The sequence below is a fragment of the Labrus bergylta genome, chromosome 20, assembly GCF_963930695.1.
Source record: "Labrus bergylta chromosome 20, fLabBer1.1, whole genome shotgun sequence".
Classification (NCBI taxonomy): Eukaryota; Metazoa; Chordata; class Actinopteri; order Labriformes; family Labridae; genus Labrus; species Labrus bergylta.
Window position 1 is genome coordinate 16,679,737 of NC_089214.1, and position 22,954 is coordinate 16,702,690.

The 22,954-nt window shown below is 40.4% G+C and overlaps 1 protein-coding gene across 1 annotated transcript in view; it reads left to right on the forward strand.

The window, feature by feature from the left end:
* Window positions 1–1,917: 1,917 nt before the first annotated feature.
* The window catches only part of snx7 (sorting nexin 7), a 41,742-nt gene continuing 20,705 nt past the window's right edge, over window positions 1,918–22,954 (forward strand). Inside the window, exons 1-8 of the mRNA XM_020655642.3 lie at window positions 1,918–2,100; window positions 6,710–6,922; window positions 8,067–8,177; window positions 9,151–9,309; window positions 10,271–10,469; window positions 11,025–11,224; window positions 13,434–13,520; window positions 20,164–20,316. Coding sequence (XP_020511298.1) covers window positions 2,017–2,100; window positions 6,710–6,922; window positions 8,067–8,177; window positions 9,151–9,309; window positions 10,271–10,469; window positions 11,025–11,224; window positions 13,434–13,520; window positions 20,164–20,316 — 1,206 coding nt within the window. The 5' untranslated portion in view covers window positions 1,918–2,016. The remainder of the gene's footprint in view (window positions 2,101–6,709; window positions 6,923–8,066; window positions 8,178–9,150; window positions 9,310–10,270; window positions 10,470–11,024; window positions 11,225–13,433; window positions 13,521–20,163; window positions 20,317–22,954) is intronic.

The window sequence follows — 22,954 nt, forward strand, 5'->3', positions numbered from 1 at the left end:
AGCAGGGCAACCAGAGTGAGTGTCAGATATGGCCTCCTTAGGTAGGTTCCTACAATATACCTACAATGCAAAATGTGCACATTTTCAGCCGCTGCTTATGGGCCCTCTACCGGTCTGGGGCCCCAAGCAGTTGCCTGCCTTGCCTGTTGACAAGCAGCACCTCTGTCTAAGAGTGATTATATTCATTCGAGACCACGCTGAGATATGTAGCCAAGATATCGCTGAGCCAGGCTAAGACAATACTTTAGATCAGGGGTTCCCAAACTTTTCAGCCTGGGACCCCCAAAATAAGGGTGGTAAAGTCCAGGGAACCCGCACTGTCCTTGAAGGTGGTGTTGCGCACAGCCGGGCAAACAAGAAACATTTTAATTGAAGAGCTTTTGTATAGATTTTAACAATAATGGGTCAAAAAAAAAAAAAAAAAAATTAATTTGTGTTTTTGGAGGCATCTCGAGACCCAATTCTCAGGGGGTCCCGGGTTCTGCTTTAGATGAATGGAGGGCTAAAGATGTTGCCTGGCATATGAGGATTAACATTAAAAAATAAGATATTTTCTTTCTCCCTTTTTGTAATTTTAATACATTCAATCTTTACTTAACCTTCTTTATAATATCATTAGCCTAAATACAGATATTTCTTCATCATAACGATGCAATGTTCTTTCTTATTGTACCTTTGTGTTCGTTTTCCTTTTAAACAAAGAAAAGCAACAAAAGCATTCAACTTTGTATTAATAGTCCTAAAGAGAGTTTCTAAATAAAAAGTCATAACACTCTCAAACGTGTTTTCTTTGAATCCATACACATCTTAAACCAAGTCTCACGGTCATGTGACTTTTATACTTTTGCATTTGAACTAGAACAATGTGTTCAAATGATGTAGAATGCTAATAATGTTGTTTAGGCAAGTATAGGCAATACACTTCTTTTTCCATGTGTCATAAGATCGGGTGTATCTGGTTCTCTTCTCTTTTCAAGTGCACTGTAATAGTTTTGAATGGCGCTCTAAAAGTCATTATTCAGCAAGACAAGCAGTTTATTTTCCATCAGGGAAAAAAAATGTTGCTGAACTACTTGCTTCATAGGCTACTCCTTTTTTCTTTTACAAGAGGCTATGTTTAAATTGTTTCATTCGTCCCTCTCTTCTTCATTGCTTTGTCTGGTGAGGGAGATATCGCCGTAGAACATCTCCACCATTGTGTTTTCATTGGCTCGGGTCTTGAGGATAAAGAAGTGAATGACCAGCCCTGCTCTGTTCCGTTCCAGGGAAAAAATGAAGGGAGTGATTTTTCCCCTGACTCTTCCGCATCTGCGCCCTAACGAAAATCAGCTCTGCGTTAAGAGAGAAAATCTGCTGTACTTTACCGGAAGTGTATTGAGGGTTAACTAAAATAAAATCCTTCTTTTATTTAAAAATTCCGAACAAAATTTGATTTCAAGCCAATTTTTCCCAAGGATAATGCAATATAGATGTTACTCAAATATTTAGCAGTATTTAATATAGAAAATTATTCAGGCATATTTATGAAACCAGCATTTCAGAGAACAATTCTTTGCTCATAGCGTAGCCTATGCTTATGCTTATTTTCTTAATTTGCCTTATTTATTGTTTACGTATTATGTGTTAAATTTAAACACAAACGACTAAAGCAGAAATAATTTATTTTTGAATCCAGATGAAAGTCTGTAAAAATGTAAATTGTGCTTACTATGAAAAATAAATGTTTCAGCATTTTAATTTTCCATGCCACGCTTCATACTTTGAATACAGTTTTTATTATTATTATTATTATTTTTTGTTCATTATTTAGCACTGCCACAAATTACGTTTTAAAATCCAAGCAAATAATTGCGAGATGAAAGAAAACGTGTGGCTTTTATTTTGAAAGCTTTTTCAGGAAGCGCCGTTCAGTCTCAGTGTCGCTCTTGGCACCTTCCTGGTGCTCAGAAGTTGTGGTGGAAGTTAACTTCAGGTCTGTCTCATGAACTTAGTCCATTTAAAAAGTGTGACATAGAGATGAGTGGACAGACGGTCCCCGCGGACTTCTCGGGACACATGTTGGACCTGGACGAGGACGAAGACCTGGAGGTCTTCAGCAAGGTAAACAAAAGTAATTCCTGTAAACAGAGCGAAAGCTTCGGTCTCTCTCTCTCTCTCCCCAAACTGTTATTGACTTTCTTGCTACGTGGATTTGCGACAGGTACGAAGATTCCCGTTTCAACTCTCACTTGCAGGATAAAATATGGTTCACACGTTCCCTAAAAAGTCTGTACGGCATCGTGTGACGGTCTGTGGTGCAACTCAGACTGTCACACGATGAAAGGGAAGGAAACCAAACGTCCTGGATCAGCTGATGGGTTGACCTTAGGACCCCACTGTCCATTTCTGCTGGGTTTTTTTTTAAAGATAAAAACTGGCGCGAAACTCCTTCCAGTTTTGTTTTTTTTACATTTCAACGAGTTGACTCCAAAACAACTAATACAAGAGGCTATCCAGTAGATTAGCTTTTAATTAGGTTAGTATTTGGTTAAGAATTAAGATGCTGAATTAAAATACTCCTTCTGGAAATTACATAGACCTACCAGACTCAGAGTCATGTTGTGGATTTAATTTAATTTGATTATGACAACGTTAAAATGTGCCACTTCTGTATGTAGTTTTGTGCAGGTTGTTGTTTCTCTGTTTGCATCTTGCAAGTTGCTGGTGGTATAGTTTTATACACATGAAGTTAAGTTAAAATAATGCTCTTAAGTAGTCTAGTAAAATATATACAACAAATAATCAAACAGTGGGTTAAGACGGGTAACAAAATATATAGTTTGAAGAAATGACTAAGCTTTTTAATTATTAAATGAGCACACACTTCTTATTGTAGCCTACTGTAGTATTATCTAATAAATACATGATAGTTTATAATGAGTTAAGCCTATTAATCAACATTTCTAATTCATGAATGTGTGCGTATTGTACACTGGCATTTCAAAATTGAAATTAGATTTTTTTTTTCTCCCATTTGCTTACTCAGTTATTGCGCTGGGCTTGGTTTTATTCACCATGAATAAAGGAAGATGTCAAACAAATCTGCAATGTAAATATATCTTTAGTTACTTATTCAACAGTCAGGCTGCAAGTACAAGGCCTTATGTGATCAGTGTGAAGTATGCTTGTCTTTTTGTTAACACTCATGGAGGTGTTCATTCTTCAGGTGCTGTTTGTTGAAACATTGAGGTCATTACATGAAGTGTTGCTTACTATTCCTCACCTCTCAGGAAAACTCTGGGATTTGGCCTCTTTGTCTTTTGGCAAGGCAAAAAGTAGAGGTTGAAGCTAAGCTATAAAAGTCCTTGTTTTGATCTTTGTTCTGATACGATCTGAGTTTATTTAGTAACCTAAAAAAACGTTATTTATGTCAGAGTATTTAACTTCCACAGTCAGTCTTTTAATTTCAGTACTGTTTTTCATTTAACCCTTTTCCAATAGACATACAGTAGGGAGTTAAAATCATCCCCTGACATGCGCCCTCTTGTCATGTAGTATTGCTATTTTGTTTCCCACTGGATGTGATGGCTTTCAGAGTATCCGTTCTCTCTTTTTCAGTGAAACTATTGGCCACCTTTGTAAATGCGATGTCGTTGAGTGCAGTGCAAAGTGTTGAAGATATTGACATGCAAACTCCAGCAACCTTGAGCATTTTTTTTAACAGGATGGCTGCCAAGCAACTCATTGCTTTAGGGGTAGATCTTCTACCCCAGAACTACATTTCTACCCTGGTAGATTTGGTGGAAACGCTCAGAGTTCATTTAAAAAGACCATGGTTTTGGGGGATAGTTCCTCCGGTGGAAACAGGGATAAGAGAACAACGGTAGGTCCTGGCTGTGTTTGTGTTCAGTTCTGGCCTCTGGCTAGACACAGTGCTCACCAGAAGATCTCCTTCTTGATTTTATTTCCCTCAAGACTGCATTTTCTTCACACTGTCTCATCCCTGTGTGAATAGATTTTCACTCTGGCTAGAAACCAACATGAAATAAAAAAAGTAGAGCGCAACTGAGTAATCGGACAGTCAATATAAGCGTATCAAGTGACTATCAATATCGACTTATTTTATCGCAGATATTACTAGATTTATTCACCAGTCATAAAGCATTTCATTTAATTATCGACAGCCAACTGGCCTGACTATCAAGAATTAATAGGAAAGGAGTTTTTAAGACTTATTTTTAAACTTCAGCTGCAGTTGGGTGGCGAGTACACTTTTGTGTATATCATAGAACTTTATTTTCTAATGTGAAGTCTGTAAAACGCAGAGTATTTAAATTCAACTTCCAGGGGGCTCTCAAATAAAACAAAGACAAAAGATGGCGTCGAGGCTGGCGGTGAATCATGGGAGTGATCCCCTCTGCTACTCCACACCCCCCACCCCTGAAGAAAAAGAACTCCAAGTTGACCACAGTCAAGACCAAACAGGAAACCTGAGGAAGAGAATATGTTTATTGACAAGCTAATCAATCCACGAATAGAGTTTACATTATGTTTTTAATGCAGCGTTCTCCGATGTAACATCCAGTGTTTCCATGGCAACGATATACATGGCATGTCTCTACGAAAGCCTTTTAATTAGATAAGAAAGTGGATAGGATATAGGATATCAAGAGAGAAGGTGAGGAATGACATGTGGGATATGGAGCCACAGGTCGGACTTGAACCTGGGCTGCACGCTTTGAGGACTATATATAGCCTCCATACATGGGGCGCTAGGCCATCAGTGCCCCAGGGAGATGCATTGTGTATAAGGTGTGAAAAAAAAAAAAGAGTAGACAAAGAGCTTATTTTTCTATTTTATTGAAACACATCAACTCCAACAGGTCTAACAGGTTTGGACTGCAGCAGGTTGTTACCATAACAACTTGATCATCAGTTAGGCAAGGATGTTAGTTGTTGTGGTTCCTCTTAGCGTTTCATTTACTGTGAATAAATGTCTGTTGTTTTCAGCAGAAGTTAGAAGTTGACCAACTGCTGCCATGATCCACTGACACACTCCACCGTCTGCGAGAGAAGTTTGTCCTCCTTGTTTTGTTGAGTGGAACAGTTCAGGGTCCTCTGCTGAGCTCAGCAGTTTCTCAGCCTGCAGATGAGTGCTGCAGGCAGCACTCTTGTGGTTCACTGCTGTGAGCTGCACTAACTGGATCATTTGAATGTGACATGTTCACTGTGGAAAGGCCAGTCCTGATGAATGAGTCATAGAGTTTTTGCATTGAAGCAAAGTTTCTTAAAGTCATCATGAGAGGATTTTTACTCAGTCAGTCATCGTAGAGATTCATTAAAAAAAATGATGACCACTCTTAATCATCAATCAATCAATCAGTATTTGTAAAGTGCCAATTCACAACAAGTGTTTTCTCAAGGCGCTTTACAAAAGAGAAGGTAAAAGAAGACCTTACTCATTGTTATGAAAAATGGGATAGGGGGAGATGGGATTTCCAACTCTATCCACTGTCCTATCTCTCCAATAAAGACACAAAATGCCCAAAAATAAATCTAAAAAAAAAAAAAAATATGGATGGAGATCAGAAAATAATTGTGCCAGTTATTAGTAAAAGCTTGAAACAGACATTCAAAGCATTTCTCCTTCTTCAACCGGGCGCTCTATGAAGAGTCCAGCGTAGTCCTGCTCTATATTTAATCTGAACCTGACGGACAAGGTTTGACTTTGTTTAAGGTGGCGATGCTGTCTGTGTAAATCTGAAATCACTCGGTACATTCAGACCATATTTGAACTTACTGCTGTATTCTTTTAAATTAAAGAACAGCTAAAGTTGCATCCTTTATTGCTGAATGTACAGTAGAGTCTGTGTGTGTAAGAGAGGGGTTGGTCTAATTGAGGATTAATCCATTCCACTTTTTTCTACTAAAACATATTTAGCCTCAGTCAGTTCTCACCCCACACACCATCTGGATTGGTTTGCAAAATTGAAACTGCGCCCACAGGACCCAGATGGCTCCCAGAGTTAGAAGTAAATATAAACTGGATGTATCACTGTTTCAAAATGCAAACTTCTCAAAGTCATAGCAGTCACAGTGTACAAAAATGATAACATATGCTCCTTAAAATGTCAAATCTGTTGTGACGTGCATTTCTCTGCAGGGGAGTGTAAACCTTGTAAGCGTCTCCTTTAAATTTCCAGTTCTTTGTCGTGACATGTACAACACTAGCATCAGTTAAAGAAACTGACCATGTTACACAGTTTTAGGGTCACCGGCGGTTAGCTCTGAGCTAACTTCTGACAGAAAGTTGCAGAATATGTCTACTTCTCAGTGTAAAAAATAATGATTTCCGAGAAAACACGTCCCTGTTCAGAAATAGCTTTGTCCTTACTTCAGGTTTCTCTGTAAAAGCCTGTTTCATGGACCACATACAGAAGGCGATCGAAATGCATTGGAGTTAGCTTGAAATAAAAAAGGTTTTTAGTTCGATCCCTTTCTAAAGGAATTATGTTTTAAGTATTCATCACTATTATGAATATCTACACTCAACAGTAGCTGTCTCAATGAGGGGACTGAAACATTGAATTACGCAATCAAGAGAGTCTCTCATCAAAGACCGTCATGGTGTTGCACTCTGATGACAAGTAACACAGCTTGCATTGTAGTAATCTTCTCTGTGGTATTTTCCTCAGTATGCCTTTTTTTTTTCTTATCTTCTCTTGTCTAGAACACTTCCCTGGCAGATGGAGGTCCCATGCCCAACTCTCCCAGTTCCATGGTCAACCAGTACAGACTGGAGGAGGATGAAGAGGAGCAAGAGGAGCAGCATCAGCAGCAGCAACAGGACGCTCACACCAAAGACATCTTCATCACAGTTGATAACCCCGAGAGCCATGTCACTGCCATTGAAACCTTCATCATGTACAGAGTCTTGACCAAGGTGAGGAGGGCTTCTTTTTCTAATGTCTATATTGGAAGATGGCACCGTGTTTTTTTTTGCATGTAACCCAAGTCATTTGATCATAACTTACCCCTCGTTGTTATTTGGTTATTTGGTTATTTGTGGAGTTTTCCTTGACTCGATCCCTGCGTTGTCCATTAAAGCAACATGTTTATGTTCTGCTCCATTGTACAAGCAGCAAAGGAGGACAGCATGCCATCTACAGTACAAATACTTTTCAAATGACCCGAGTGGAAATCTAACAGTGACGTAGATGGGATGAGGAGGAATGGAAAATATGGAGAAAGTTGTTCAGGCCTTCACTACTTAAACTAAACACTTTAACCAGATCCTGGCCCGACTCCCTGTGCTACTATCAAGTGTGATCAACACTTTGCTGACAGTGCAGTGGAGGCCCTTCACGGTGCATAAGGATTGTATTACTGATCAACGGCTGGATGCACACAGTGTAATTATTAATCTGTGAGGATATTGGACATTTTCAGAACATTGATGAAAGCAGGTTTATGCACTTAATCGTTCTTAAATCTTTATAATAAAATCAGCTGATATTATTTATATTCTGGGGGTCGGATGTGGCCCTCGGAGACGCCAGTTGGTGATTGTTGTGGAATTTCCGTAGTTATTTAGATTGTAATGTACAGACGCCATTAGGTTTATTCACTGTTCATCATGTCAGTCAGGCCTCATAGAGTTCAGCTGTGATTAGATGACCGAGGAGCTTAGAGAGTGTCAACTGTCTTTCCTCATACCTGCAAAGATGTTTGGTAGACTTATTGTCAGCTCCAAAGTGTATTTGACGTCAAAGAGTAGTTTAGGTGGGTCAGTATGACATGACCCTGATAATGACAAGATCTTTTGGGATATATGTGATGCCTTTAGGAGAGTCGAGCAGATGTGGTTGAGCACTACACAAGTACACAAGTGTGATGTTGATCCATGTCTCCTTGAGTGTTCATCTTATGTATAAACTTTCACCAATGTGAGCCATCTGAGTCTTATTGTGTCAAGTCTTAGTAATTTCCTCAACTGTGATCCCTGCTCTAAGGGATTTAATACTTCTCCCAGATACCAGGGATCATTTCTTGTTGTCTGAGCACTGATCAGTAAACTGTTTCTACAGACCACATGCAGCGAGTTTGACTCCAGTGAGTATGAGGTACGCCGGCGCTACCAGGACTTCCTGTGGCTCCGAAGCAGACTGGAAGAAAACCACCCAACACTCATCGTCCATGTATGTATCAACACACGTCAACATCTGTTTAAAACATCTGTATGCTGCTGCCCTGTCCACTTGGTTGAACATTGGATACAGCTCAGTTGATAGGATCAGTTAACACATTTCATAAAAACTCTTCACAATAAAATGCAACACCGTATCAGGAAATGTACTGTTTTCTACCTTTACAAGAGAGAAACGGAACTTAAAACCGCGCAGATTTGATCAGAAGCTGCAGCCAAGTTGAACACAGTGACTTCTTAAAACAACATGAACACAAATGAGTTGAATAGGGCATCACAGGCTTGCATTCTTAAAATAATATATTGCATTCCCTGTTGATTTAGTAATACTGTGATATAATGCCATTACCACCCAAAAAAAGTCTCCTCTTTGATGTTAAAATGAACTTCACTGCTCTTGTAGCACATTTTTGATTTATATTGTTCAATCTTAATCAAATACACTTTAGACTACATTCACATTAAAGTCTACATTTACATGAAAGTAACTCTCTTCCGCTTAATCTCTTTTCTTCCTATTTGATTTTGTTGGCGCTGAACACAAACCGCTTCTTTTAGAGAACATAGCTAGCTCTGTGTATGTGGAGGATAAAAGGTTGTAGAAAAGAGGCAGATAATGATGCAGACTAGATCGGCTTGTTTGGTTTGAATTGAGATGTCATTGTGACATTAAACACACAGTATGTAGATTCAGCCACCAGGGGGCTCTCGATCAGATCAGTTTTTAAATGTATGTATTACATGTCGATTTTATCACAGCAGCACATACAGCAAGAGTACGGCAGCGTTTAGTTTTAAGTTTCTACCTTTTAATTCTCGTATTTTCAGGAGGGATTTGCTTCCAAGTTACAGATGTATAAGTCGTTCTTACCAGATGGGCTGTTTGGTTTTGTAAGCGGGAACTGCTCTGTTGACCTGGTCAAGCTTCCTCTGTTATATCTTTTTGTGTCATGCTGCGTCCTCAGCCACTGCCCGAGAAGTTTGTGATGAAAGGCATGGTGGAGCGCTTCAACGATGACTTCATCGAGACCAGGAGGAAAGCTCTGCATCGCTTCCTCAACAAGATCTCGGAGCATCCCATACTCTCCTACAGCCCACACTTCAAAGTCTTCCTCACAGCACAGGTGCGTTTGGCTTCTTCCTTACACAGTCCCTCTTACACGTTGAGTTAACCATCTAAAAATAAGAAATAGCCCTCCAAAATATACATAGTTAAAGCACACTATTTCCCCTGAATCCACATCCTGTGCCCTACTGTTACAGTTCTGTTTGTTAATGGATCAAACATGAGGTACAGTGTGATAATAAGCTAGCTGTAACGGTGCTATGAGCAGTTTATTCTGGTCTCAAGCCTTTATTCTAAGTCAGGCCCTGTGTCCACCTAGCATTTTTTTCTCAGCGCCAGCGTCTTTTTTCAGTTGTTTTCAATGGGTAGAGAGCGTTCGCAGCAGGCAGCAGAAAGCAACCGCCTGGATGAAAAGCGCAGCGCCCAGCCTCTTTTTTACAAGCGCTCTGCTGTTTTTGTGCGGCCGCTCCGAGCGCTCAAGTTGAAAATCGTTCAGCTTTTCAGAAAGGCGATGTTGACGTCACCGGCGCTCTTTTCAAAATGTATGACATTCCCGTTTATTTTAGCCTCCTTCTGATCATATCTTGTACTCACATCTTCTTTGCTCCGTGTTGGGTTAAAAAACAATTTCAGATATAAAACATGCAGTAAAAAGCAACGGAGCCGTGTTTGTCATACAGCGGCCTTTTGTCAACAGACTGTTGTCATAGAGACAGGAGGGACGTGCAGCACTTCTTTTCTTCATGCAAACGCTTCATGCAAACACTCCCGAGCGTACAGTCAGCGCTTTTCAGCCTGGAATAAACTCTAGGTGGACACGGGGCCTCAGAGCTACAGTCATAAAAACGGTTTCATATTATGGGCCTAGTAGTTGCATCCCTTTTCCTCAATCAGGAATTGTTCAGTTTTAGTCACAGTCATGAGTTTTGACCAGTATGAATATTTAAGGGCTGGATTAACATTGCTGCACAGTTCAGTTAAAGCCCTGGTTTGTCTGACTCACCCCCCCCCCCCCGCAGGAGTTGTCGTCTCACAGGAAGCAGGGTCCAGGTTTTCTAAGCAGGATGGGGGAGACGGTGAAGGCGATGGCCAACTCGGTACGAGGCCTGAGGAGTCGACCGGAGGAGTTCACTGTGATGCAGGAATATGTTGAGGACTTCAGTAACAAGATCTGCTCCGTGGACAAAGTCACGCAGAGGATCATCAAAGAACAGAGAGGTACATCGAAGAGTATTCATGTATATTTATTAATCAGGGGAAAATGACATTGATCATTGATACAAATAAAAATTAAAAGATGGTTGCACCAGATTTATTGAGTCGCTAATTTCCATCTGTAGTCCCAAATAAAAGCATTTCGGAAAGTTGTATGTACCACAAGAATACCTGAAAACATGATGAGGTCATCAAAGTTCAACATTTAATGTTTCTTGAGTAGATCACAGTGAGACCTTGAGAGCGTGGTTATAGAGTGATCCGATTGGGTTTAGAGCAGTCTTGTTAGCCCGGGACCAGGACCATATACAATACAAGTTGTGGAACAGCAAGATGAAATGGAACAATAGAATACAAACAATGCATCCAGTTTTGCTGAACGTATTACTCTCTATCATACATGAGCCGCAGAGTGTTATTGTAAAAAATGTCTAAGCTAACATTTAAGAGTCATGACTGAATTGGTCTAAATCAACACTGATCTTCTTAAACACATGGCTTAAAGGATACAGTATGGATCCTGGCAAGTATTTAAAAGTGTCTTTTTTCTGCTTACAGAGTATCTGGATGAACTTAAACAGTACACCCCCACCTACACCCAGTGGGCGGAGTCGGAGGAGGAGCTAGCAGATCAACTGAAGGGCGTGGCCAGCTGTGCGGAGCGTTGTAGTAAGGAAACAGAAGAGCACATCCACCATATGTCTGAGGTCCTTGTTCCTGCCCTGCACGAGTACGTTCTCTGTTCTGAGACGGTGAAGGTGAGCTCCAAACAGATTGCTCACATCTGAACTCCTCCCACTCACTAGAGTAGAAGATGCTTTTCTGCTGGTCCATATGTTTGGATTGGGTCTGTTCCTAGAAAGCCTGTTTAATTAACTCTGAGTATGCGCATTATAAGTTGAAGGTATTATCAGGGGAGCACCGATACTATGATTGGGCATGGGAACTTTTTAATACATTTCCGCGCTTTAATTTACATTAGGTGGGGATTGAAATATTGATGCAAGCCAATGAAGAGTGTTTTCATTTATCAATTTATAGTTTAAATGTCACATACTTTACTCCTTTTCAGCTAAATTAAATAAGTCTTAGAGCTCCCAAAAAACATGTCTGTGAAGTTTCTTGCTTAAAAATCCACTCTGATCCTGTATTTGATCATGGAGACAAACCCCTCGATTTCCACCCTGCTCAGAACAGGCTGTTTCTGTGTCTGTAGCTTTAAATGCAAATGAGCTGTGTCTGACCACGCCCCTCTGGAAGGGAATGTGGCTCGGGCTTTCTTACACCATGCCCTATTGTTTACGTTGAGAAGGCAGACTCAGAGAGCAGAAAAAACACCTAGCTGTGGGAGTGTCATCCTAACTACGGGTTAGTGTCCTTCGTGATGTCACAAAGGTAAAAATCTCCAAACAGCCTGTTTGAGCACACAATTTTCTGAAAAGTGGAGCAGGCAAAATACGTTGAGGATGGACTTTTCTCATAATTTGGGGGGTTTTAGACAGACTAGGGGACACATGAGTCTTAGAAAAACATGGTTAAGTGTATTTTACACAATATGTGACCTTAAAAGTGCAGAAGCAGTGATTGTCTGAGGTTGAGTTAGGCCTGCACAATATGAGGAAAATGTGCAATGACATTGTTCTATCTTGAGATAACGATAGTGCAATAAATTAATACATTCTTAAAGAGTGTATATTGGCTATAACTCACAGATTTAATATGTATCTCCTTCTTTTTTGTTTTCACAATACATTTTTGAAACATGGTCCTCCTGAAAGAAGAATAACAACAAAAAGCAAGAATATGTTTTCACCACTAAATTGGCACCAATTAATCTGAGGGTACCTTCAAAATGGTGTGAAAGTATTACCTATGTACCCATGTTTCCATCTAATATTTAAAATGTATGCACGCTGAGTGAGAAAGTATTGCTCGTTAATAGTTAATGGCGATAAATTCAGACCGTTGTGATGTGTTTGGTGTGACTGCTCATTTTGTGACAACGTTGAACTTGCAATTAATTGTGCAGCCCTAGTTTGAGTGGAGTTTTTATTCCAGTTGCAGTTCTTATTTCTTGGAAGTATTTTATGACAAAGTATTTTCTTGGGGTTGGTAAAGTTGGTTGGCTCTCCTAATATTTCCAAATACATTCTTGTGACAACACTGCCACGTGGTGGCAGGGCTGACTGTTTGTTGGATAGGGATGGGTACTTCACCAGGGGGTTGTCAGGTGATTGTTGAAAATGAGGCGTGTGAAATCAGTGCTGCTCGAGTTGACCTGAACACTAGCTTGCAGTTGTCACCTCACTTATTGACTTTACTTCAGCTTAAAATAAATCATATAGTGCTAGAAGATGTTTAGGTTTACAGCCAAATCAGTTAAAGGGGACATATTATGAAAAATTAAAGTGTCTGTGAACATATATTTAGGTAACCTGAGTGTCTACCGACCCCAAAAATTTGAAATAAATCCATCCAGCCCTTTGTTTGTGGTCTGCATAAGTCTTACAAAACAGAGAAAATGCTGCCTTTCAAATTCGCTCAACTTGTGATGTCACAGTGGGATTCTATTAAAAAAAATCCCCTCCCCTCCTCTGGTATCTCCACCCATGGACTCCACCCCCAGCCTAGAGAAAAACTTTTGCGTGGGTCCGCCATTTTTATTCTCACTACAGAGGAGTGATGTCTACAGGGAAAACTCAGGGGGGGCTCATTGCATTTAAAGAGACACACACACCAAAACGGAGCGTTCTGAGAGAGCTGGTTTATACAGGGTCACAAACCTCCTCTGGTGCTTGATTCATGTTATATTTTGACCAAAGCACAGCACAGATGTTTCATTTAGACCACAGGGGACTGTTTTAAAGGTAGAAAAGGGGGATAATATGTCGTAACGTAGTTTATGTAAAATTAACTTTATGAAAGTTTGATTAAAAGAAATTCTATGCTGCTCTTTCTCTGTCTCAGGCTGTGATGAGACGGAGAGACAACATCCAGGCGGACTATGAAGCCAAGAACGAAGCCCTCGCATCCAGAAAAGTCGACCAAGAAGCAGTAAGTTGAAATGTAACATTCTTACGCACTGACAAAAAAAAAATCAAACACACACACACTCCTCTCTCCCCTCCTTGCTTCACTCTGAGCCTGCCATTGTGTTTGTGTGTCCTGCAGTCATCTTCCCAGAGATTAGGTGTAATAAAGTGAAGCATGGAGTGGGGCCTCTCCCACAGGGTCCAACCACAGCTCATATTGGGGAGGGAAAAGGGCGTCTCTGGGAGGATTATCTTGATACCCAGGCTTGTTGGCTCAAAATCATTCCTCAGCTCAGTGGGAATAATAGCTGTCAATATTATTTCACACTGTAAGCCCAGCAGCTAATCGCGGCGTAATGAAAATTCCCATATCCTCTTTAGATGACGACTCGCTTCAAAATGTCAGGAGACAAAGAACCAAGATGGAAAGTTAGGAAAGCAAAGGACACAGCTATTTTTAGACTCTCTACTTTAGCTTCTTGCAACCGTGCACTGTTGTGTACATGAGTTTGTGTATGTAGATTCACAGGTGTGTATCCCCGTAACCTAGCTGATATCAAAATCCATCTGTGAGATTTTAATTAAGGAGGAGGACAGAGATCCCCCCCAGACTTGCTGTGTGCTTGTGCGTGTGCTTGTGCGTGTGCTTGTGCGTGTGCTTGTGCGTGTGCTTGTGCGTATGCGTGTGTGTGCGTGTGTGTGCGCGTGCGTGTGTGTGTGTGTGTGTGTACCAACTCTAACGCAGTCCCCCTGCTTCTAATGCATATCAGACTGCTTCTCCCTTTAACAGATCGGCACTAATGAGAATGGAAATGTCAAATAGATTCCTTTGTTACTGTTTCCAACTGTGCTTCCTGTCATAGAAACGATGTGGCCACACGCTGAGTAATTCATTCAGCTTTTATCTTTAAAAGCTCCCTTGGATTTTATTTCTTTATGAACGATGTGGGAAGATGTCCCACAAGACGTTCTCTTTTGAGGTTTCAAGACGGCTACCTGTGTCAGTGTACATATCAATTACTGACAGGGCTCTGGCTACAGGTTCATTCACCTCCCCCCCCCCCCCCCCCCCCCCCATTTGACACCATGACGATATGTGCAGGCTCTTTAGGATTAAAAAAAGGTCAAACCAAGGAGATCGTCAGCCGTCGGTCTAGTTTTTGCGGTGTCTGGCTCCGTCGCTACCCGTCGGCCATTTTTCAGCCGATTGGACATGTTGAATCGACGTCTTCGTTCGGTGAGAGAAATCTCTGTGATTGGCTGTTGGGAGGTTTCATTTATCTCCAGCTCTCGACACAGGTTCAGGAAAGCCCCTTGAGCATGCTGCTGTAGTCTCCATGCTTTCACCCATTAGTGTGCTTTCTCCTTATTTGTCATTTAAAGACCAAGGGCTGACAACGCCAGCGCCATTTTCAACTGTTTATCAGACATTATTCTCCATTAGTAGGCTACCTATAATACGAGTGGTGAGCGACAGCGGTGTGAAAATGGTCTTCTCGTATCATAACAAGGGACTACCACCGCCTGCTGGCATGGAGAGTTCTTTCCTCTCACACATGTGCAGAATGTACATGATGGTTGGCCGTCAGCTGTAGTCTTTGCGTTGTGTTCTAGTGCAACTTTTGGCGACGTTAGGCAACGCCACAGGCAGCCTTCATCGCCACTGGTTCTTTGCCGTCTACTTGGTGTGTCAGGGCCTTAACACTTTGAATTTTACATCTATCATGAAAAGAATAATCGTAGACTTCATATTATTCAGGTGTGGCAGGTAAATGAAGAACAAGTTAATAAAACTTCCCAAGTTTCAATTCAGTTAAAAATAATATAAATATAAATGTGTACAATAAGTTATTTTTCATAACAATAATAAAATGACCTAGAATGTGTCCTCATTGCACAAACACACTGGTAGTTAGTCCTAATGATAATGTTGACCTCCTGCATCCTCTCATCTCACAGCACAATCTGGACAAATATTTTCTTTCACACGTTTCAATCATCTTTGTTGCTTCTCTGAAGGAAAAAAAAACGATTCCAAGAATGTAGTTGTTCCCATTGGAGTGAAATTTTGTTTACTTTGTTTGCGTTTTGTTCCATCTTTACAGGGTTTTTTAAGTTACAAGGGCCCAACACACAACCATAGACATTGGTGGGGAGGGAGTTTACCACACTTGTTAAAAGGAAAAAAGAAAATGTTACCAACTTTGTGAAAAGTTGTCGACTTACTTCAGATGCTAAGCTCTGACACACAATTGTATAGGCATAGGTAACATTTGATTGATCAGCATTGTGAACCTTAACTTGACCTTTATTTCATTCCAGTTTGTTGTGAGAAAGAAAAATTCAGATAACTTTATTTTTCCGTTAGGAACTTAGATCATGTAAAAAAGCATCAATGCGCACACAGCTCACATGAATGACAACACAGTACAAAAACAAACCCCACACACACACACACGCCCAAATCACATGTCAACATTGAAAGTGCAATCAAAGAGTCGTGAGTGAGTGAAGCTTGTGAGCCGCAACAGATGATGCACGACAGATTAGCAATGAAATATGTTTAAGATTCTAGGGTTAAAAATGAATAAACATTCCAGTTATCTTGTGAAATATATTCAAAGTGTGATACATAGGTTATGGCTTACTGCATGAAAGTTTCAAAGAGTCGTGTTTAACGATCAGACAGGTAGATCTCAAATGATCGGTCCCATGAAGTCCTGAATCGTAGAGATGAGAATCAGCTGTTTAAAAAATCTAGCTGATGGAAAATCTATTTTTACATTAAGTCATAGAAGTATGATTGTCTCAAGTTGTGACATCACTGATCAATATTCATGGTATCTATTCAGTCATAACCTGAAAGTCACTTTCCAAGACATAAAAAAGTTCACTTTAGGGCAGTATATACCGCATGTCCTTTCCAGAGGCTGGTGGTGTTTCAATGACAGAACACAACCAGGAGGGGGCAGTGTTGCTTTAATTTTGCAGCAGTGATACACCATGAACACAGGAAGATATTACCATTACCATTTTAAACACATCATCTTTACACATCTTTATACTGAGAACAGCGGCACCACTTTCATTTATTGTGTTTGCTTTGAATGTTTTTTTTCTCCACCTGTATTCATGAATTACATTTAGTGTTATCTGTTCTTGATTAAAGTACCTGAATGCATCTTTTAGAAATACTAGAAAATAAGACCGTCCAAATTAATTTACGAAATAGATATTTTAGACTTTACAATTTTATATTGTCACTTTTCAGATTCATGGAGGGACTCAGACGTCAGGTTATTCAGTTACTAACGTACACACTGAGTCTTATCTGAAGCTCTGTTGGTCCCAATGTTACATCTGAAAAGTAATAGGACCCTCATATGGATGCTTGTTGCTACTCAACCAAAAGCCTTTTACAAGTTGGCTGGATCGATATCACTGTAGTAACAAGCAGGCCACAGAGATCCCCTCGGTTTGTACAATGCTGTGGATAAGCCCGTGTTAAGCATGCTGTGTTTATTGAACTTGAGGAAATGCCAGTGTCGGTTTAAATGTCAGACAGCTAATCCCTTGCTCAGGCTCAGTGAATACAGCTGCATGAAAAAAATATCTGATTATCTGCATTGTGATGGGAGGTTATATCATTTGTGCTTTGGGTTGAGCATCCAGTCTCAGGCTAACTTTACTTGTATTAATGCTGAAGTACTCTTGATCCTAGTATGTAATAATAACTCTGCTTTATGGAGACACTAACTAATCTGTCAGTGGCGTAAAGGATTGTTAAAGCAGTGGGTGTTTGTTCAATGTATCGAGTAATTCTCAGATGATGATATAATGCTGCTTTAATAGTTAAGAGACCAATGACTTATGAACCATGACATTGTGCAATGAAACATATAAGTACACAGATTTGTTACTCCCCTGCGACCTCCTCTTATTCAGATCAAATGTGTTTACCATAAAGTGCGTGCCTGGTTTAAAAGTGGATAAAGACTAATAAGAGACCACTGGCTGTTTTTATGCTGTAAATAGTTTGTTTTCTGCATTTAAATTCAGGCAATTGGATGACTTCTCAAGTCTACTTGTAAAATCAAGTCTCTCGGGATACATTTAAATCATGCAAAAATCATTTGGATCAAAGTCAGATGTCACACTTCATCTCTAAGGCAGAACGCGCTACACATACAGTACAATAGGTGGCTGTGTGCATCTTTTAATGCTGGTGCAGACTTCAGAACCCAATGTGATATAGAGTGGACCTTTCCAGAGCACACTGAACTTTCGGCGAACATGACACAGCAGCTCTACAACCAGAGCTGCCAAGTCTCACGCGACGACACCATGCCACTATCTCTGACCGTGAGAGTCACTCGATTCAGCGTTTTCACACTTTGTTTTTGGGGAACTTTTCTTGATTCTGGGGATGTTCCAAGGTAATTAATTTCCTAATCAGTTAAACTGGAAATTAAGTAACAATTTAGTTACCTGAGTTTGGCTAACGTTAGCGGGGCTGGTAGTGCCAGCCTTCAGTCCTCCTTGCAGGCTAACATCCACATGCTCATGCTATATGAGGTTAATGTCGCTCCGGTTGATATGACAGTTCAGTCATACACAGCCTACATAAATTTTTTTAGACACAAAAGCTGCATAATCACTCTGCTCCTGCGACATGCTATCAGTTCACTGTGCTTGTTTACATCCTGGTACTAGAGCGGGAAGAAAATGCCCAGTAACTGTAGCTACAGTCAGTTTATGGCCAAAGGGCGGATGGCTGTGTTGCAGTTTGACCGTTATCAAGGGCAAATGTATAAAAATATTATTGATTTGTTTATCCAACTAGTAATTCTGGTGCCGACTAGCGAGGGTGTCTACTTACGTTTTGCTGATCTGATGAGAAATTAAGTTGTAGACGTATCAATGAATATTGTTTTTTTTTTTTTTGTGTGCCTTTATTAGAGAGATAGGACAGCGGATAGAGTCAGAAATCAGGGAGAGAAGGTGGGTAATGACATGCATGAAAATGAAAGTAGCCAGAGGTCGGATTCGAACCCGGGCCTGCCGCCCGCTTGGAAGACTACAGCCTCCATACATGGGGCGCATGTACTAACCACTGGGCCACTACCTCAATTCAGTTGATTCCCTATAATTAACCCTTGCGCCTGTGCAGACGATCAATGTGTGAACTTTTTTACCCATGGAAATCTAAGGACTATGACTAAGCAGGTGTCATGAATAAACTCAAGTAAAGCTATTTTAAAGCTATAATCTTTCAATATTATAGAATACTTCAGATTCTTATGACAAAGTCCATGTCACTTGTCATCTTTGAGCTGAATCTTTTGTATTTGCACTGACAGTTTTCTGTTGCATACGCAGCAATCTTTGCACATGAATGGGATAATCTGAGGCATCATCTGTTGGCCGCCTGCTGGTTTTCATTCAGAAAATAACCCTTGTGTTCGCCCGCTCAATGTGACTGTCTGCTGTGTCATTGATTCGAGCTGATTCAGAACACACAAACATTATTTTATTTTATGGCCTCGAGGAGAAAATCAAGTCATTACCAGTGAAAAAGTGAATTTAGGAGGCCAGGGGGGAAAAAAGCAGTATCTTCATTCATCACTAGTCTGTTCCCACCCTGTACCACTGAGGGGTGTAGTCAAGGTTGTACTGTGTGGCAGCTGTAAGGAAACACAACAGTGTTGTTACAGAGTCCTGCAGCTCTGCAGAAACAAAATATGCAGCCTGTTATAAGCTACATTAAGTCAAAGTTCAGCTGCATGTCTGTGTTGTCAATTATCTATTCGTCAACAACAGCTTCATGACTTGAGTAAAATGTAAGTCCAAGTCAACACCAGTGACTTAAATTGTACCGCCACTTCCTGTTCCTTCTTATATTATTCTGATACAGTGGACATAACACACACTAATTTTCAAAAATATAATTCTGCATATTTTCAGATGCCAGCATTCAGGTTTGAAGTAATTGTCGAAAACATTTCCCAGGATGTTCGTCAGTGGGTGTGCAAAGCTGTTGTTGGGCTCTAAGCATGTTACTATGCAGGATGAGTGTGGTAAATGGTAGATGGACTTGAGCTTGTATAGCGCTTATCTAGTCTTCTAACTACTCAAAGCGCTTTTACACCGCAGGTCACACCTACACATTCACACACTGATGGTAGAGACTGCTATGTAGTGAGACCATCAGAAGTAACTAATCCCATTTATACACATTCATACGCCGCAGATGAAGCAGCTGGAGCAATTTGGGGTAAAATGTCTTGACCAATGACTCAGAAGACATGTAGCTGCAGTAGCTGGGGATCGAACCCCCCACATTCTGGTTGAGAGCCGACTGACTCTACCAACTAAACCACAGCTGCCCCTTGACACAAAAAAAGTGCCAAAAAAGACACTAATTGGGTTCCCCGTTAACTTAAACATGATTTATGACTTCATAGTTGAGACTCGATCCTTACCTTTAACCTGGAAGACATGAAAATGATTCCAATGTCTGAAAATAAACCATAATGACATGCATTTATTGTACAAATGAAGAAATATGAGTTATATTTAATTAATTCAACATATGCTGTATTTGTCAGACTGCGATGTTTGTTCTGGGGAAGCTTGACTCAGTGTCCTGTGTGTTTCATTTACAGCTACAGGAGGAGGTGGACGGTCTGGCAGACCGGGTGGAACAGGCTAACAACGCCTTGAAGGGAGACTGGTCCCGCTGGCAGGACAACATGAGAACCGACCTCAGGTCCGCATTTGTATGCACTGCTGAGAAGAACGTGGAGTACTACGAGAAGGTGAGCTCAACAGTCAGACCAACGCTTTGAAGTTGGAATCAAACTTGAATACTAAAGAAACCTCACATCCTTTTTGCTTTTGCTGCATCCTATTCTCTAAAAAAAATCTTCTCATCTCCCTTTGACCTGCCGTTCACTGTGAAAATGTGCAGTGGAAAACATAAACATCGGCTGTTTCGGTCGGCACGATCCAAATCACTGTTAGAATCTGACCAGACAGATTAACTGCAGGTGTTTCACATAGTGTCATCATTCACAATTACATAGAGAACAGTCAACTTTCTTAACTACTCTCTTTTGGGAACAGTTCATCTGATTAAGCAAACTTTTTCTACAAACTACATACTTTTGTAGTCTGTCAAGATTTGCACTTTGTGTGATTAGAAGATTAAGAGTTTCTTTCTCTCACTAATATTGTGATGTCATCAGAAGAGAGGGTCAATGAATATAAAATAACTCTAGCAGTTATTAGGGCGTGGGGTGTAGGGATTAAGGCGTAGTGGGGGCCTCAGTGTTAACGTCAGTCCTCTCTCAACCAGAAGGCTGGAGGTTCGATCCCCAGCTCCTGCAGCCACATGTATGATGTGTCCTTGGGCAAGTATCTTAAAGCCAAGTGGTTCTTGCTGCTTTGTCGGCGGCGTATGAATGGGATCAGTTACTTCTAACGGTCACTTTACATGTCAGCCTCTACCATCAGTGTGTATCGGCAAAGCGCACACCTACCGAAAAGCGCTTTGAGTAGTCAGAAGACTAAAGCGCTATACAACTTCAAGTCCATTCATCATTATACTGGCTTGTCTTCTGTTTAGAAAATCTTTAAAAAACTTAGACCCTCCATCTCCCAGTATACCATCTCCATTTATTTAATATGACATTTGTGTCACTAAAAGATGTGTTACATTTTTAAGCACGACTGCCTTGTAAAATCTTGGAACAGGATGCAGGGAATGCTATCATCCTTAGTGATGATTTAGGATATGGCTTGTAAATCTCAGTTTTGTCTCTTTTTATGTTTATTGTTTGTCATTTGTTCTCACTAACATTCCCTGGTTAGTTTTCTTTTTTTTTTTTTAAGCATATTAACTTATAAAAGCAAGACTCAAACAACAGAAGCTTGAGCAGAGGCGCTGCTTGTTAATAGGCAAGACATGCAACTGCCCCAGGCCAGTAGTGGGCCCCCAAGGCCTTAAATCACAGCATTGCCTCAAAATGTGCAAATGTTGCATTGGCAGTATAAAACCTCCCTAAGGGGGCCCCATCTGATAGCCCATTGTCTTTATTCCATACTACTTGTTGGAAGTGTTATTGCTGTGAAAACCAAAGTTTGTCAATGAAAGTTACCTAAGGAAAATGAAGATGAATTATCAGTATGGGAGTGAAAAAAGAAAAAGGATTTTTTTTTGCCTAGGGCCCCAACAAACTCTAGCTGTGCCACTGAGCATGAGGCACTCCTTTCACAGTTTCTCATATTTGTGTCATTCATACACTTGACAAACAAAACCAAATCTCACCTAGTTTACGGTGACTACTCCAAAATGAAGTCTTATATTATAAGACCACTATATTATTTTACTCTGTCCTCGTTGATGCTTAACGTTTGACCAAATAAAGACCAGCAGAGATAAACAGTTATTACCAAAACTAAGAGTTAACCGTAAAAGACAGCTATCCTGAGAAAAGGAAAGTGTGGCTATGTTATAAGCAGATGTGCAATAAAAAGACCCCAGAAAGAATACAACTGACTTCCGAGAATGAGTACATAATATAGGGATTAAACATCCAGCTGGTTTCATGTCTTGATGAATCTCAGAGGGGGGAGGGAGGGGGGCGCATTAGACCTGAGAGAAGAGGATTGAGATATTGGATGAATAGAATAGGAAACATATGCGAAACCTAGAGAGGGAGAAGTGGCAGTTGCAACGTGGACGAGATTAACGAGCAGGCAGAGCAGCAGAGGCAGGAGGGAATTAAACGCTGAGAAGAACAATGGAGCTTGTTGGAAGACAGAGCCTCACAGGAGGATGGCAATAAGACGATGAAGCTGTTACGGAAGCAATCATTTACTTTTCTATTGGTTTTGTTAGTCATTCGGGACTCTTAAGTCTGCAGTTAGGACAGTGATATGCCTCTTTTTACTTTGGATGTTTTCTTGGTCACAGAGACTAGAACTCTGTCAACAGATGGAGCCCTTTCTTATATTTATGTCTCCTGGTAAATCAATCAATCTTTATTCGTATAGCGTCATTATCAGCCGATAATATTGATTTATCTCTAATTTGTATATTTGATCGTTCCTTTTGAGTCTGAAATTGTAAAAGTCAGGTGTTTTCCTTTAATTATACACCTTCCTGTTCCTGTTAAAGAAAATCTTTATGCTCTTTATACTACAATGTTTGTGATAGGGATTTACTAGCACTGCCAATGTTTGCCACACTCTGCAAACCAAACTACATCATTAACCAGCAGTCAATTTGAAATAACTTTGACTGTTATCTGAGTGTTTTCATACCTTTTGGACTAGTCGGTCAGTCGAAAATGACATTTCTCTGTTTACCCGATGAGGAAAATGGATGGCTTGGAACATCCCTAGTTTGACACAACATTGGCTTCTCATTAAAAAAATTATTAAAAAAATAAT